The sequence below is a fragment of the Pongo abelii genome, chromosome 2 (genome assembly GCF_028885655.2).
Source record: "Pongo abelii isolate AG06213 chromosome 2, NHGRI_mPonAbe1-v2.0_pri, whole genome shotgun sequence".
NCBI classification, from domain to species: domain Eukaryota; kingdom Metazoa; phylum Chordata; class Mammalia; order Primates; family Hominidae; genus Pongo; species Pongo abelii.
The window spans coordinates 32,384,108-32,402,277 of NC_085928.1; the positions used below are offsets into that span (position 1 = coordinate 32,384,108).

At 37.2% G+C, this 18,170-nt stretch overlaps 1 protein-coding gene across 9 annotated transcripts in view; it reads left to right on the forward strand.

The window, feature by feature from the left end:
• The first annotated feature begins 64 nt into the window (after window positions 1-64).
• The window catches only part of CBLB (Cbl proto-oncogene B), a 211,228-nt gene continuing 193,122 nt past the window's right edge, over window positions 65-18,170 (forward strand). For 4 of the 9 annotated variants that reach the window (XM_002813331.6, XM_063721815.1, XM_063721816.1 and 1 more), the window contains exons 1-3: window positions 65-156; window positions 1,493-1,674; window positions 15,367-15,617. In XM_002813331.6, the coding sequence (XP_002813377.1) occupies window positions 1,507-1,674; window positions 15,367-15,617 (419 nt within the window). In that variant the 5' untranslated portion in view covers window positions 65-156; window positions 1,493-1,506. Of the gene's footprint in view, window positions 157-199; window positions 333-588; window positions 747-1,492; window positions 1,675-15,366; window positions 15,618-18,170 lie in introns of those variants that run through there. The other 5 variants (XM_002813332.6, XM_054551577.2, XM_054551578.2 and 2 more) reach the window with 2 other exon arrangements.

Genomic DNA, 18,170 nt, shown 5'->3' on the forward strand with positions numbered 1-18,170 from the left:
CCCCGCCCCCGCCCCGCCCCGAGCCTGGGTCCTGTGTGTGCCACAGGGGTGGGGTGTCCAGCGAGCGGTCTCCTCCTCCTGCTAGTGCTGCTGCGGCGTCCCGCGGCCTCCCCGAGTCGGGCGGGAGGGGAGAGCGGGTGTGGATTTGTCTTGACGGTAATTGTTGCGTTTCCACGTCTCCGAGGCCTGCGCACTGGGTTGCTCCTTCTTCGGGAGCGAGCTGTTCTCAGCGATCCCACTCCCCGCCGGGGCTCCCCACACACACTGGGCTGCGTGCGTGTGGAGTGGGACCCGCGCACACGCGTGTCTCTGGACAGCTACGGCGCCGAAAGGCAAGAAGGGAAGGGGTCGCCGGGGAGGCTCCACACTTCTTGCCGGCTCGGGGGCCCGGGGGTAGCCAGGCGCGGGCAAAGGAGGAAGAGGGGACAGCCCTGGCTCTCAGCTGCCGTTGCCGCCGCCGTCCAGTTTGAAGTGGGGCATTTAAAGACCAGAACCCGCAGGCCGGGGAGGAGGGAGAGGGAGTCCAGGCTGACGGCGGTGAGGAGTGCAGCAGGCGGCCGGGAGTCGCGTCCACCCAGGCGCCGAGCACACAGTGTCCCTCCTGCGCCCTAGACGGACGGTGCTGCGGGTACGGGAGGGACGCTTTGTCCCCTCCCAGTCCACCTTCCTCCCGCAGCTCAGACCCGAGGGGCCGGGAAGGGGCCTGAGCAGGGAAGGGACACAGGCGTCCTGAAACAAAGCTTTGGGTGAGAGCAGAGGCGAGGAGCCAGAGAAGTGAACTACTCCTTTCCGTGGCCGCTGTTGTCAGTTTTCTCTCCGTCTCTTTTCAAATGGGCTATTTGTGTGTTATTTCATTTGGTTCTTGGGAATAACGACTCACCGCGTTGATTTAAAGAAAGGAGTTCGTGTGTCCGTACTTGGTGGTTTTAGTGTGGGACATGTCCTGTGCCTTTGTTGACAACAGAGCTGTCCTACACAACAGAGCTGTTTGTGTAGGATAATCTTTATGTTTATATAACTTGGAGAAATCTAACAGAGTGAAAGTAAAGTTTCTGCGTAAGGCTCCCAAAATGTATGATAGGAGCTTCAGTTGTTCTAGTATTTTGAATTGGAATTAAGGCAGGAGGGGAAGAACATTCTGTTTTTATCTAGGTGGAGGAAGCCTGTTTAAGTTTTGTTTATTTGTTTTTTTTTTTTTTTAAATGAGTTGGGTATTAGTTCAGCCTTAGCTGCTTGAAACGTGAGCAGGATGCATCTTTAACTCTTAGTATTGTAAAAGCAAATCTAGGATCACTGCTCCTAAAACTACTGTGTGTAAAGATTGAAAGTGTAAATTCACAAGCTTATTGATAAAGATGAATCTGGAACTTTTGGTTTTGCTCTAATTGATGGAGGAAGATGCAGTGGGTACAAGTTAGTCTCTTTAGTTTTCTGGTGGGTAAATATTTTCAAAACCAACTAACTTTTCTTTTTTTAAATCTGCCTTTTAAAGAACTAAAATTCCAGATGGCAAACTCAACGAATGGCAGAAACCCTGGTGGTCGAGGAGGAAATCCCCGAAAAGGTCGAATTTTGGGTATTATTGATGCTATTCAGGATGCAGTTGGACCCCCTAAGCAAGCTGCCGCAGATCGCAGGACCGTGGAGAAGACTTGGAAGCTCATGGACAAAGTGGTAAGTTCTGTCTGACGTTGCCTGTGCGAAACACTTTTCACTTTGTCTGTGGTTTCTCCAGATTTATTTATACTGTTAATTAATACCAACCATTGTTATGGCAACAGTCTTTTGATTTCCATTCATCATTTTCTTACTTCAACTCTGTGTGTTTTGAAAAGTTGGATTCAAAGACTTTTTTAACCTTTTATCCTTTCTACTCTTTAAGGTTCAGAGTTCCTCTACATGACTCAGTATGTAAAGTTTTACCATTGGCTGCTTTTTGTTGGTGTATGGCCATAGAATGCTTGGAAGTGTTTGTTCTGTCTTCTGTGAGGTTGTGTTGCTCTTAGATAACAAAAGAGTTCAAGCAGGTTATTTAAGTCTTTGACCACTCATGACAATCATCTGGTATGATACTGAAAATATTTACTGGGGAAAGAAACAGATTAGTTCTTAAGTGAAGAAGCAGTAGTTGAGGGAGTTTCCATTTTCATCTTTGAGAATTCATCTTCATTAAGAAACTTTTTTGGTTGTTAATGGGAGAGTTAACAGTTTCTTTCATCTACTATTCCATTTTGAAACAGGAAACCTTTCGATGGCACATTGTTTATTGTGAAAGGAAAATTTATGTTGGGGGTGGTGAGGCTGAGAGTATCAGAAACCTCTGTGGTTTCTGCATGTTGCTTTCAGACAAACTATAATTTCACAAGAAGAAATCAAGATGGGTGTCAGTATCCAGAGAAGTCAATCTGAATACCTTACAGAGATTTACTCAGAAACTGTAGCTGTCAGTATCCTACTTTACTAAGTATGATTATAAAATAAATTTAAGATGTGGCTTGCTGCTTTGCAAAAATTAATAATTCTTTCTTTTTGAAGCAGTAGCACTGTCCTGGATTTATTAGTAAATGTTTGTAACACATTATGACTGTATTTCTTAGATACCTGGGGCTAATTATAAGTTTAGTTGAGGCAAGACTCAGTATCTTTATAACTGAAGAAATGGAGGTTTTAAAAAAAAATTTCTCTGTAGGGATGTGCCAAAGCATCCATGAAATCATGTGGTAACATTCATCTTTGCTTTGATTTGCTCCTGTCTGTAAATATTGGCCAGAAAAGCCACTATCAGTAGTAGTAGCAATATACGAATGTGACAAGATTTCCATTATTTTCATTTATTCTGATGGAAAGGACACACAGATGAATGACTGGCCTGTCGTTCTACAGGCAATGGTGCTAAATGCAGAGCCAGAATATTTTTGCCAGATACATAGCCTTAGTTTTGGGCTTCAGTGTGACCTATTTACGCTTCTGCCAGTTTATTCAAATTGTTATATTAAAGTGCTCCAGACAGAATGATGTCATAGTGTCAGAATATTACAACTTGCTGCTTGGGGTTCAGTTTTGATTTTAGCATTGGATACTTTAGAATAAGGACTATTCAATTGGAAAAATTGCATATATTTGTCAAGCACAATGCTGCCTATCTTGTCTTTGCTAAGGAGTGTGCATTTGAAGGTCACTCTCACTGCCTAAATCATTAGTTGGGGTAAGAGAAGGAATTCAAGGTTTTTCACTAACTTACCTGCTACATAAGTGGACAGCAAATGGTTCAGATTCTATAAAGGGGCTGTTCTTTTTCCCCCACCCTCCATCTTTGAGTGGTCAGTGTTTGTACATTTGTGAGTGTTAGCACATCAAATCAAAAAGATTTATATAAGGAAGTGGTGAGCTATAGTTACTATAAAATCATTATTTTTGAAACATTAAAAATGATGTACACAATTTTGGTCTGTAACTGGTTGTTAACATAAGTTTTATTCACTTTTAATTATTTCATCATGAGTTATGGTAAAATAGATGGTTATCTGATAGTTAAACATCTGCTATTGTTTATTTTATTAACCCTTCTGTGGGTTTAGGTTTAGTCTCTCCAATTGAGAAACTTGACTCAACAAGGAAATCTATTATCAAGAGTCTCTACTTAGTGGGATGTGGGTAAGGGTGTTGGCAAATGTACATTACCTGTTTATCTTCATTATTTGTCAAAGATGAAAATGGTTGTGTTCATTTGTGAATGTACCCAGGGGCTTTGTGGAGAGAAATCATATAAATTATTATGAAAGAATTCAGTATGTTTATTGTTACTCTAAGATACAGTAAATAGAAAGGCATTGATAATTACTAATTGGCAGTATATAAGTGTGTAGTACAGAAACATCCCCCTCTTTTGTTTATCTTTTCTTATTTGTTAGTGGTGAAGGAAGTGGCTCATAATATCAACATTGTCCTGATGATTACATCAGGAACTTTATTATTAGTTCTGAAGTTAATCCCTTGACACATTACCTTTTTAAAAAAATAACTGCAATAGCATGAATTTAGTTTGTGAATAACAGAAAATAGCAATTTTCAAGTCTAATTGGTAGGTATGTAAAAGGCATAGTTAAGTGTATAGTTAATATTTTTTTCTTATGAAGCCTCTTTGTAAGGGTAGATGTTGGAAGTATAAATATGAACACAAGCTTCAATTTCAGTGAGTTTCAGCTACCAATAAAGTAAAATAACTATTTTTACAGGGAATAATAAAGCAGTCTTGGGTTGTAGGGGAAATATCTAGTGAGTATGTAGTTTTACCATTTCTTGGCCTCTGGAATTTAAAATGGTCAATTGAAATTCTTTCCAATTAATGTTCTGTTTGCAGAGGGCAGGCTTTTGCTCTAAGGTCACTGAGAATAGGGGAGCGTAATTGCTCAGTTGTGTTCCTTATAAGATGTAGAGTGTTTTGTAACAGAAAATCAGTAGCACAGAGTTAGCATAGTCCATCTTTTGAGGAAAAGAACAGTAGATAGTAGCATATCCCAAAACATCCCATTTCAGATTTTCTGGCCTTAGCTCTGTGTCAGTGTAATTTGATAGCTGACCCAAAAGCCCTCACATCAGTGGATGCTTATTTGATACAGTGATAGAAGTATTAATCATGAATACATATCTAGGTTCAAGTGCGCCAGAATGAAATGTGGAGTCTGTTCTGAAGCTACTCAAGAGACAAGGTTTCTTAAACACTTAATAAACATTTTTTGAGGGCCTACTGTGTTTCCACTGAGTGCTTGTTACTGGGGATATGAAGCTAGACAAGACATAGTCCCGCCTTTGACCTGTCAGGGAACTCAGAGAACAGTATCAGAGCCAAACACATAAATGGATAATTGCCATGTAGTATGGAAAGGGCTGTATTACAAACCCAAAGTACAATGGGAACAGAGTAGAGAACATCCTCCTTGTTTTTCTGGCCAGTGTTCAGACAGTTTTCTGTCTGGATTTTGCTGGCCATTGCCTTTTAGGAACAGCATTATTGTGTTCTTGTTGGAAATGCTGAGGTGAGAGTAAGGAAATGATTACTAATCAGTATGGTTGGAATGATAATTTATTAATGTGAGGTTCCTGAGCATGGTTTTCACAAGAATCTTAGCCAGGTGATGGAAAATAGAAGAAACAATTTTCCATCTAATAGATACTAAATGTACTGAGCATACAGGGATGCTTAGGAAATTAGAAAATAATTAATTGATGCTAAAGAGCAAAGCACGCTGAGTACCTGCCTCAAATTTTTGTCTTGCTGTCCTTGTCATTTATTTTAAATTACATTACAGAAAGAATTTAAAAAGCATTTAGGAAGTGATGATGCCCAGTAGGCTTTTCCTGCCTTTTTCCCTCAGTCTATTTAGTACATTTTTCAAGCTTGAAATATAATTCATACTCCTTTTAATTTAATTGTGATCATAATATATTTTAAAGTTTGTCAATTAAGGATGCTTGGATTATATATAAATATTTTAAAGAATACAAGTCAACTTTCTTTTCTAAGCTGAGTTCCTCATATCTCTGAAAGATATTCCATGTGGAGTAAAACAGGTTTTAGATGCCTGTTGTTTGTGTTTACTAAGTTGGAGACTCTTATATTCCTAGAGCCTTAAAACAAGGGATATCATTCATTTGAATTATACTTCTTGACATATTTCCTTTTCCTCACTGAAGTTGTTCCACCTTAGCAGAATCATGGGTCGTAGTAGACTTAGTTAGGGGATAATAACAAATTGTCTGGACAGTTTTGTTTAGTACTCAGTTCAGTTTTGAGTTTGTGTTGTGGTAAATGAAGTGATATCAAAGTTTGGTACATGACTTCTAAGAAAAGCTATCAATAAAGTAAAAGATTTAAAGGAATCCTATGGAGACTTACCTTGGTTTATCCCTGTGATATAAGGCATTCATATAATGCAGGCCTTAATCAGTTAGTAGTCTTTTAAATATTACAAAATTTTTAGCATTCAGATTTTGAATCTATTTCTTTCTTCTTTTTAAAAGGTGCTTTATGTGCTGTCTGTTGATTTCATCATTCATTTATCAAATCTCAACTATGGAAAGACAATCATTTCCAAATAGCTATGCCATAGAGTAAAATGTAGTAAGTGCTTTAAGGTAGTATAAATAAAGTGCTGAGATGTAGCATGTGGCAGAGGTGAACCATTGCTTGCTAAGGGTGAAAAGTTGGTGTAGAATGAAGCATGGAGGAGGTACTGTCCAGCTCATGGGTTGGATTCCAGTGAGATGGAGGACATATTAGGTTGAAGTAATGATAGATTGTTGAGTAAGAGAGGGGAAGTTAGGGTAAGATGATAGAGGTTTTGATTGCTTTTGTCAAATAATTTTGTCTTAATTTATTTGGTAGAAAACCATTGAAGGCTCTTAATCAGGGAGGGAAAACATCAGGGCTGTGCTTTGATAGAATACTTACTTGACTCTGTAAAGCTTGGATTAAGAGAAAAAAACTGAAAGTAAGCGTAATGATCAAGAGGAATTAAAACAGTCTGGGCAAGAAATAATGAAATGCTGTCCTAGATAATTGGAAGTAGGTGTAGCAAGTGTTGGTTCAGATGTGGGAGGCATTTTGGAGGCAAAATCTACAGGTCTTGGTGACCCCTTAGAATTAGAGGATGAAAGAGAAGGTGCAGTGAAAGTGACTCTTGAGGTTTTCAGGCTAGTTGACTCCGAAGGCAGTGATGCACTTAATGAGGTAAGGAACAGAAGAAGGAAAAGAGGAAGTGTGGGGTTAGTTTTTGGCCATGCTAAGTTCACCATACCAGAGTGAATTTCATTTAAAGTCAGAAAATTAAGTGTACAGTTCAAGAGAGAAGTAGAAACAAGAGACACATATTTGGTAGATATTCTCATAGAGATAGCATTTCAAGCTATAGAACTGCCGGAGATTTCGGAGGAAGAGTAGAGGGAGCAATTCAGAGAAAAAGTCAGATAATTGAATTTTGGGGAGTTTGAGGGGTGTAATTAAATACCAGAGAAGGAAAGAGAATCCTACATAGATTAGTGATGAGAAAGGTAGAATTAAACCATAATGATATCCTAGGTACAAACAGCTTTAAAAAGAAGATAAAATCTGAAGTTCTGATAAAACTAAGTTCAAATTCAAGTGGAGAAAACCAAACAGGGTGAAAAGTTAAGAAGTCATTGAATTGTATGATTAGAGGCCATTATTGACCTTTGTAGAGCAGTTTAACTTATGTGATGGGGTGAGATTAAAATGAGTATGTGGATTATTTAAAAATTGTTCTAGAACTGTAACAACAGTGAAAAGGAAGGGAGTTCTGTTAGCTTGAGGATTTGAACATCATTGAAATAACTCTCTGTGCGTGTGTGTGTGTGTGTGTGTATGTATGTGTGCACGCACCATAGGAGAGGTTCAACGATTGGTGGGAAAAAAAAAGATTGATGGGCAAGGATGTAGTTAGGGAATGGCCTAAGATGCAAGGGAAAAAGAAATAGTTGAAGCAGTAGCATTCTAGATTAAACTGTGGGAGGGAAAGACTAGGAACAAGTAGAAGGGTTAATCTTGGCGGATAAATGTAACTTCCACTTACACAGGAGGAAAGCAAGGGAATAAGGGAATATACAGAGAAGTTTTGAGGGAATTTGTAAATTTTATATTGGGTTGTCAGGAAGTGATTAAAGGCATAATATTTATAATGTTTAAACCATGTTTTTAATTTTTGTATCATGAAATATGCAATATATATATTTTAACTAGTCTTCTAGCAATTAAGTGGGTAAATAAGTAAAAAATTAAAATGGAAATCAATTCTCATCTTTAATATTAAGTTCACCTTATTATACGCTTGCTGTGACTTAAAGGATGCCACAGTGCTATTTTTATCTACTCTGCTTGGGCGTATATTAATAATATTATTACAACTTAACTAAGGTTTTTTGTTTTTTTGTTTTTAAGTATTTGTAGGTTGCTAATTTTTTTCTAGTAATGAAAGACGCATTTTGAAAATATCCAACACATTTTATAGGTTTTTAACATAGTTACATTTAGATAATTGTTGAGCTTATATTATCTTACAGTATCAATAAAAAAGTATTAATAGTTATAATATTCTACCTGTTAAAAGATTTAAAAAAATATTAAAGCCCTACGTCTTTTCCTGAGAGCCTCTTGGGTTTGAAGAAACCAGAGGATTCCGTGTCAGCTGACAGGAACACTGACCTGGGCTTAGCCTTATTTCCTGCTTTTCTGCACAGAACATTCCAGGCTTTTTCAGAGTTTTAGGCAGCATGAGTAACTTTATGAGCTAAAAGAACTTCTAAAAATCATGATCCTCAACAAACTGTTCAGTGCCCTTGGTCTAATTTTCATACCTTTGCAAAATCTGCAGGGATTTTGCCTTGTGATGGAATGTAAAATATGGAAGGGAGAAGAAATATTAAGAAGGAGATAGGGCTAACTATGTTCTGGACACAGTGCATAGCACTTTACATTTCCTCTTGTAAGAATTATAGTATCCTAAGAGGTTTCCCGAAGAAGAACCCTGCCCAAGGTTGTAAAGCTAGTAAATGTTAGGGCCAGATCCTAGGTTTGCCTGATTCTAATGTCTGTGTTCACAGTGTGAAGAGTCAAGCACACTGCTCCATGGAATAATATGATGCTTCCTTTTTCCAAAAGAAGTAAATCGAAAGGGCATTTCCCCTCCTCCACTCCCATATTTGATATTATCAAATTCTTCTCCAAATTTTGTACTCATTTTTAGGCAGCTTTATTCAATATAGTTGTGGATATCTTATTTGTAATATAATTTTCCTGAGAGGTTCTTTACTTTGTTTGCTTCCTCCTCCTCTTCCTCCTTTCTGCCATCAAATATTTGTTGCACATCTACTATATGCAAAGTTCCATATTAGGTGATAGAGAGAGACCAATGAGAAAGACTGTTCTTCACCTTCAAGGAAGTTCCATTCTCATTTGGAAGAAGGAGAGTGAACAGAATACACAATTGATATTTGAGTTACAACTAGTCAGTTTTTTAATGGTGCTTCTTAATGTCAATCTTCTGAGGACATCTTCGTGGAAAACCATAAAGGTCTTGGTAATTTTCTCTAAATTCAGCTGTGCTGGACTCATGATCAATTTTATATGCCAACTTTCTTTTGCCTAATTAATATTCTATTAAAAAAGTATATTTTTTATACTTTTTTACACTTTACATTTCTATACTTAGTAAAATACATTTTTATAATTTTTATATTTAGTAATTATTTGCGGCATTAAAATGGAAAGAACCCAAAGAACTCTTCGGTACCTGTTATTATAAAGATATATATACTTTTAGGTAACTGTAATAAGAGACCTCTTCTAACATTTATAGGAGGAGGACAGGGCTTTCTTTTTTTTTTTTTTTTTTTTTTGAGACGGAGTCTCACTCTTTCGCCCAGGTTGGGAGTGCAGTGGCACTATCTCAGCTCACTACAAGCTCCGTCTCCTGGGTTCATGCCATTCTCCTGCCTCAGCCTCCCAAGTACCTGGGACTACAGGCGCCTGCCACCACACCCTGTTAATTTTGTTTTTGTATTTTTAGTAGAAACAGGGTTTCACCGTGTTAGCCAAGATGTTCTCGACCTCCTGACCTCGTGATCCGCTCGCCTCGGCCTCCCAAAGTGCTGGGATTACAGGCGTGAGCCACCGCGCCTGGCCCAGGGCTTTCTATATTGTTTTTAAGAATGAAGCAGTTCAGTTGAGAGTATATGACTTGATTCAATATAACTGAATGCTCCATGAAGTGAGGTGTGCTTTGTAATGAAAGTCTTATAGTATAGGCACAATTCCTTACTGTTGAAATTTTCATTTTATTTGGTAAAAGTTCTTTCCTATGTTTCACAGGCTGGTTTGAACCTTGTTTGCAAGGAATGTGCTGTCTGATCTAATACATTTTTATTACCTTTTGGCTGGAAGTTTTAATTAAGGCGCAATCAGAAAACTTTAAATGCAAGATTATTCCAAGAATAAGTAATGACTTTGAAAATTCTTATAGCATTAGTAAATCCTGTTTTTGTATTTGTGCTTTTGCTTTGATATGGTTGAATATATGTATATAAATACATATTTATGTATTGGAATGCATAGCCAATATATTAATAATATATTTTTATTCATGTGAAACAATGCATGTACACAGAGAGTCTCCTTAAATATTTCTAATACATTTAAGCAAATATAAAACTCAGTTGTATATTGGTAGGGAGACAGTTCATGATTCTCAAGTCCAGCTATCAGGGTTCTGAGCAGTAACCTTAGTTACGTTCTAGTTCTGTATTTCAGTATTGACACGTCAAAAGGAGTTGGTCCTGGTAATTTCCAAATTTTTTGAGTCAATGGCTATAGTGGAATTTTCAGCCTAATTCCAATAATAAATGTTTTGCCTTTTAGTTCAACAGAAAAGAGCAATATTGCTATCGAATCGGTGCCCTAAAAAGTTCATCATTTTATAATGTGACTACAGATTTGTTCTTTACCAAAGCTCTTCTGTGTTAGTACCAAGCTTCATTCTAGGAAGCAATTTAGGTATTTCTAGAAGAGGTGTAACCATTTGAATCTGAACTTGACCCTGGTGGTGAGCTTGATTTTCTCTCTAATATACTGCTTTTAGAAAAGCAATTTTTCTTTCCTGGCTTTTGCAGCTCCGTGCACATAGCAGGTATTCAATAAATATTTATTGAATGGAATTGAATTTGACCTGCTTAGAAGTCATAGTCCTGATGTAGGGTTATTCATTTTTGGCAGAAGCTGTCATAAATCACAGGGTTTAATAGTAATCCAACTGATGAACTGCGCACTCAGTGGCATACAGTAGTTCAGCATTGTATGTTGCACTTTCCCAAGTGCAAATTTAGAAAACAGTTTAGCCTACAGGGCCTTGATGAGCTGACTCTGGCCTATTTCAGATCTCTCGTACTACTCACTCACAGCCTTCCTTCCTATGCTCTGACCTTTTAGAATAACTGCATTTACTCCTCTGTTAACAGGCTTGCTCTCTGGTGTCTCTTAAGCCTTAGCACACTCCTTTGCCTAGAATACTCCTTTTGGCAAATTTAAGTATGTATTTCCTGACACTCTTATGTCGAGATGAGTGAGCTGCTGCTTTTCTCCTGTAGCAGTTTGTACTTGCCTCCATCATAGCACTAAATTCTGTAGTTCTTTTCCTAAGCCACCAATATTTCCCACTAGACAGCTGCTTGAGGGCAGGTGTGTGATTTATTCCTTTCTGTGTTCCCTAGAGCCTGAAACAATGCCTGCCACATAAATGTTTGTTGAATTGACAAATGGGTCCTGAAGTTTGTGTAAATTTGCAAATGGAATAAAATAAAAATGTAAATGAGTTTAGCAGGGATCATTAATTATATGCTTAATTTTAATTAAATTGTGATATAGTTAGAAAGATCAGCCCAAGATTCAGAAGATACAAGCTCTTGTATTGGATTAATGATATTTTAATGGTCCCTTAATCTTTTTAGTTCTTAGTTTTTTAAAATCTGGAAATGAATGGATTGGGTGGAATCTTTACTAAGATCCCTTAGAGCAAGAATTACATTGCTCTTAAGTTAATTATAGAGAACTACGTCTCTTCTGCCAGACTCTTTGCATATCTTTGAATCAGGAAGTATATTCTAGTCATCTATAATTTCCTAGCACTAAGCTCAGTACCTGGCATATAGTAGTTTAAAGAATTTCCACCTGATAAAGCAATAAATTCCCACATGGAGTTACGGTTTTAAATAAAGCAAATGAGAAAAAATTTCAGATAAAGAATAGTGAATTAAATATTTGTAAAACGTAAACGTTTCTGTCAAAGAATATTTATGTGGAATGTCTGGAAAAAAATACCTGACAGAAATTTTGTATGTATCAATTAAAAAGTTCTCTAGTAGAGAAAATGAATTTGAAGCTGCCTGGTCCCCAAACTAGAAGAAAATAATGTATCAGTCTGTGACATGTTACACCAAGTTTTACGTTGCTGAAATTAAACTATCTGCTGTAGAATGTTGGTGGCAATATTCTTGGTATTTATGTATACTTGTGATAGTATTTTTGGTTTAAATAATTTAAAAACCATATTCTTTTTCAAGCAGGATTTGTTAAATAATTGACATATTTGGGACTTAATCTTTAGGGCAAAATGAACTCATTATACTAATGTATCACATATTAAAAAGGGGGTAAAAAAAGCTCTGTCAGCCCTTTTCACTATACTTTGTAAAGATTTGCTGTTATTTAGTAAATGAGATGACATCTTACCTTTCCAAGGACTTTCTTGGAGATAAAAATAAAATTATTACTTTTTAACTAAGCCTATACCTTTGGGTTATCAATTTGAATACTTGATACTTTAGAGTTCAATTGTAAAAATAAAGGAAATAATACAATCAAACTATTTGTGAAAAAAAATAGCAGTCAACCAATCCATTAATTTGTTGGTTATATACTCAACAATTCTGCTTTAAGGCATTGTTTACAAAGAGGAAGAATATAAGATCATGCCCTGGGTTAATGTGAAAAATAAATTAGAGGCTGATGGTTGGAAATTTGAGCCAGATTTTTCTCTCCATCTACTCCCCCCGAAAAAAACCCTGATCCCCAATGATTTCTTTTTTTTTCTTTTTCTTTTCTTTTCTTTTTTTTTTTTTTTGAGATGGAGTCTTGCTTTCTTGTCCAGGCTGAGTGCAGTGATGTGATCTCAGCTCACTGCAACCTCTGCCTCCCGGGTTCAAGTGATTCTCCTGCCTCAGCCTCCTGAGTAGCTGGGATTACAGGCACCTGCCACCACACCCAGCTAATTTTTGTATTTTTAGTAGAGACAGGGTTTCACCATGTTGGCCAGGCTGGTCTTGAACTCCTGACCTCATGATCTGCCTGCCTCGGCCTCCCAAGGTGCTGGGATTACAGGTGTGAGCCACTGCACCTGGCCAATTTCTTTAGGAAAGTAAGCGTGATAGTGTGTATAAGAGTACTCTTTAAATTTGTTGGTCCCTTGATTTATTGTGTTTGTTATGCTTGAAGTTATTATAGTTCAATTGTTTATTTGTCCCAGGCACTTTTATGGGTGCCCAGGGGCAGATCCATGTTTTATGCCCCCTGAAACTTATATAATTTGAAAGAATCTTTCTAAATACAAAGAATACAAGAGTACAAACATTAAATTGTGTATGAAAGTGAATTTTTTTTGGAATGAGAAAAATCCACAAAGCACTATAATTTTTAAAAAGCTGGTATATCTACAAGTAATTAGAGAAATAATCTAGACTAGTTTTTGGCTCTGTACATTTTATACTTTGATTATCTTCCATTACCACATATACTTCCAGTTTTGGGTGCCATGAAACACATTCAAATTGCCAGATTTGAATTGGATTTCACTGTTCCCATGGTAGGCTAGTCAGCATTGTGGGCACCTCAGGTATTTCTAAAACCATCTTTTAAAAAAAGTTCTATTACAGATTTTAAAAATATTGTATTTATTTAAGGTGTATAACATGATGCTTTGGTATATATACACATAGTGAAATGGTTACTACATCAAATAAATTAACATATCCTTCACCTTCCGTAATTACCTTTTTGTGGTAAGACCATTTAAACTCTGTTCTCTTAGCAAATTTTCAGAATACAGTATTATTAGCTATAGGCCTCATGCTGTACATTAGATCTCCAGTCTTAATTATCCTACGTAAGTGCAAGTTTGTACTCTTTGACCTTCTTCTCTCCATTTCTTCCCCTCCCCATCCCTGGGGCCCACCCACTGTTCTACTCTCTGTTTCTTTGTTGCTTAACTCCTTCTTTTAAGATTTTGCATATGAAAATGAGATCGTATATTAATAGTATATTCTTTCTTTGCCTGCCTTATTTCAGTTTCATTGGAATTGCTGACAGTAATTAAACCATTTTACAGTAGTGACTGTATGCCTCACATATACCTTCCACTAAACCCAAAGTAAATATATCTTCAACTCAAATTTCCGTTAGCCGGATTCCAAAAATACCCACAGCCACTCCAGTGCCACCCAACAGGAGGCTTTAGCCAATTATGTTTAAGATATTATACTCTTAGGCCAGGTACGGTGGCTCACACCTGTAATCCCAGCACTTTGGGAGGCCGAGGCGGGTGGATCACGAGGTCAGGAGTTTGAGACCAGCCTGACAAAGATGGTGAAATCCCGTCTCTACTAGAAATATAAAAATTAGCCAGGTGCGGTGGCAGGCACCTGTAATCCCAGCTACTCGGGAGGCTGAGGCAGGAGAATCACTTGAACCCGGGCGGCAGAGGTTGCAGTGAGCTGAGATCGTGTCACTACACTCCAGCCTGGGTGACAGAATGAGACTCTGTCTTAAAAAAAAATAAAATAAAATAAGATATACTCTTGACAATTTTACAAAAAAAAAAATATAACGAGGGCCTTAGAAGAGAGCCATGTATCTTTATGATCTTTATGTGAACATTTAACCTTTTGTAAGAGTGCTGTCCCATTACACTATATAATGCTATTGTGCAATTCTCAATGATTTCATTTGAAAGTTATTTATGTGAAGAGTTCATTATGCCCTTTCTGGAGGGATAAGAATGTGGTGGACTAACTTACTCTTGGCTAAATCACATGAACATGTAGAAGTGAATACATTAGTTGGATTACTACCTTCTCTGACCGGCAGAAGGTACTTTCAGTTCTGCAGGCAGCCCCTGAACGCTCCAGTGGTTGGGCGGCACCTGTGATGGGATGACTGACCGTTATATGCCACATGTTTATAGGCGTGGTAGACAGTATGGGGAGGTGGAAAAGACTGGTTCTGACCTGACACACATTTACTACTTAATAACTCAGTTATTCAAATTGCACCTCTTTGTTTTATTGTCCTCGGGGTTCAGGAACAGTACACCAAAACGCTAATTAACAAACTATGAGACAGCAACAGCTGGGAATTCAATGTAGTAAAATAACATATAAATGTGAGACATTAGTTGTCAACAGAAAAGGCCCATTTCCTCATTTTTATTAAAAAAAAGACTATCAGTGATATACAGTGATTAGCATACTGGAGTTCTTTTAAGCTATGCACAATGAGGTATCTTAGAATTAAACTTTAGAGGTTCAGAATAAGGATATGATATAGAAAAGATTGAATGGTAGGAGAACAGAATAGGATTTATTTATATTATGACAAATGTGACTATCAGTTAATAAATTGGAGATAGTAAGTTAAGATCATAATTTATATTATGGAAAAATGAAGAAATAGGACATGGTTCTATAACTTTTTAATTTTTCTGTGAAATAAAATATTATGATTTATTTTATTTTTATCTTTGTTTTTAGGTAAGACTGTGCCAAAATCCCAAACTTCAGTTGAAAAATAGCCCACCATATATACTTGATATTTTGCCTGATACATATCAGCATTTACGACTTATATTGAGTAAATATGATGACAACCAGAAACTTGCCCAACTCAGTGAGAATGAGTACTTTAAAATCTACATTGATAGCCTTATGAAAAAGTCAAAACGGGCAATAAGACTCTTTAAAGAAGGCAAGGAGAGAATGTATGAAGAACAGTCACAGGACAGGTAAGAAGAATATTTCAGATGTTTTGGCGTAAAGGTCATTTATGTTGCTTTTTACTTAATAGTTAACCTAAACGTCACCATGTAATTGTTTTGGGGTAGATGTGAGTCACTTTGTATATAGTCATGTGGTATTTAACGATGGGGATACTTTACAAGAAATGCATTTTTAGACAATTTCATTGTTGTGTGGACATGATAGAGTGTACTTACACAGAGCTAGATGGTATTACCTACCGCACACCTAGGCTGTATGATGTAGCCTATTGCTCCTAGGCTGCAAATCTATACAGTATGTTACTGTACTGAATACTGTGGGCAGTTGTAACACAATGGTAAGTATGTGTGTATCTAAATATACCTAAACATTGAAAAGGTATGGTAAAAATACTGTATAAAAGGCCAGGCGTGGTGGCTCATGCCTATAATCCCAGCACTTTGGGAGGCTGAGGTGGGCGGATCACTTGAGGTCGGGAATTCGAGACCAGCCTGACCAACATGGAGAAACCCTGTCTCTACTAAAAATACAAAATTAGCCCGGCGTGGTGGCACATGCCTGTAATCCCAGCTCCTCGGGAGGCTGAGGCAGGAGAATCGCTTGAACCCAGGAGGTGGAGGTTGTGGTGAGCCGAGATCGCGCCATTGCACTCCAGCGTGGACAACAAGAGCGAAACTGTCTCAAAAAAAAAAAAAAGTACTGTATAAAAGATAAAAATGGATAACCTGTAATAACCTGTATACCGTGCATGGAGCTTGCCAGACTGGAAGTTGCTCTGAAAGTGAGTGAGTGAACGGTGAGTGAATGTGAAGGCCTAGGACTGTTACTGTACACTACTGCAGACTTCAGAAACACTGTACACTTAGGCTACACTAAATTTATAAAAAACATTTCTTTTCCAATATGAACAGCCTACTGTCACATTTAAACTTTATAAACTTTAAAATTTTTTTAACTTTTTGACTCTGGTATTAACAATTAGCTTAACAAAAATATTTTCTTTCTATATTATCCTATAAGCTTTAAAAAATGTTTAAAAAATTAAGTTTTTAAAAAAAATTTTATAAACTTTTTTGTTAAAAACTAAGACACAAACACACACATTAGCCTAGGACTGCACAGTGTCAGGATCATCAATATTATTGTCTTCCACCTCCACATCTTATTCCACTGGAAGGTCACACAATATGTAACTTTTTCAGATTGGCTTCTTTCACCTAACAATTTGCATTTTAGCATGGAGCAATAACATGCATGGAGCTATCATCTGTGATAACAGTGCCTTCAGGAATACCTCCTGAAGGGCCTGCCTGAGGCCGTTTTACTGTTAGCTATTTTTTAATAAGTAGAAGGAATACCCTATAAAATAATGTTAAAAAGTTTATAGTATAGTAAATACATCAACTAGTAATATAGTCACTTATTATAATATCATTATCAAGTATTACGTGTTATGCATAATTGTATGTGCTATGCTTTTATGTGACTGGCGGCACAGTAGATTTGTTTACACCAGCATCACCACAAACATGTAATATGTTGCACTATGACCTTGTGATGACTATGACATCACTAGGTGATAGGAATTTTTCAGTTCCATTATAATCTTATGAAAGCACTAACGTAAATGCAGTCTGTCATTAACTGAAATGTCCTTGACTGAAATGTCATTACGGGGTTCATGACTGTATTTGCTTTTAACATTAATAGCTTTATGTGAATTTACTTATGACAGTAGCTAGTTCATGAGACAGTATTCTCAATGTTTTAATAGACTTTATTTTCAGAGTCATTTTAGGTTTACAGGAAAATTATTCAGAAATTACAGTTCCCATAAATCTCCTCTGCCCAAGCAGTTTCTCCTATTCACATCTTGCATTGGTGTGGTGTGTTATAGTTGATAAATTATTATTAACTAAAGCCTAGAGTTTACATAAGGGTCCACTTTTTGTGTTGTGCTGTTCTGTGCTCCATAAATGCATAATGTAATGTATCCACCATTACAGTGTTATATAGAATTGTTTCACTGTCCTAAAAATGCCCCGTGATGTACTTACTGTCTCACTTCCCCCCCGAACCCATGGCAACCGCTGATCTTTTTACTGTCTGTGCAGTTTTGCCTTCTCCACAGTGTTACATAGTTGGACTCACACAATATATAACTTTTTCAGATTGGCTTCTTTCACCTAACAATTTGCATTTTAGGTTCCTCCATGTCTTTTCATAACTTGGTAGCTCATTTCTTTATGCCACTGAATAATACTGCATTGTGTGGTTGTACCACAGTTTGGTTTTTCACTCACACCTTGAAGTACATCTCGGTTGCTTCCATTTTTTGGGTAATCATGTATAAAGTTGCAATAAATATTTGTATGTAGGTATTCATGTGGATTTAGGCTTTTAACTCATTTGGGTAAAATACCTAGCAAGATTGCTAGATTTTCAGGGTGTGCATAAGTTTAGAAAGCACATAAGAAACTTTGAAGAAAGTTTGTAAGAAACTCCTTGACTGGTTCCAAAGTGGCTCTACCCTTTTTCATTCCCACCAGCAACGAATG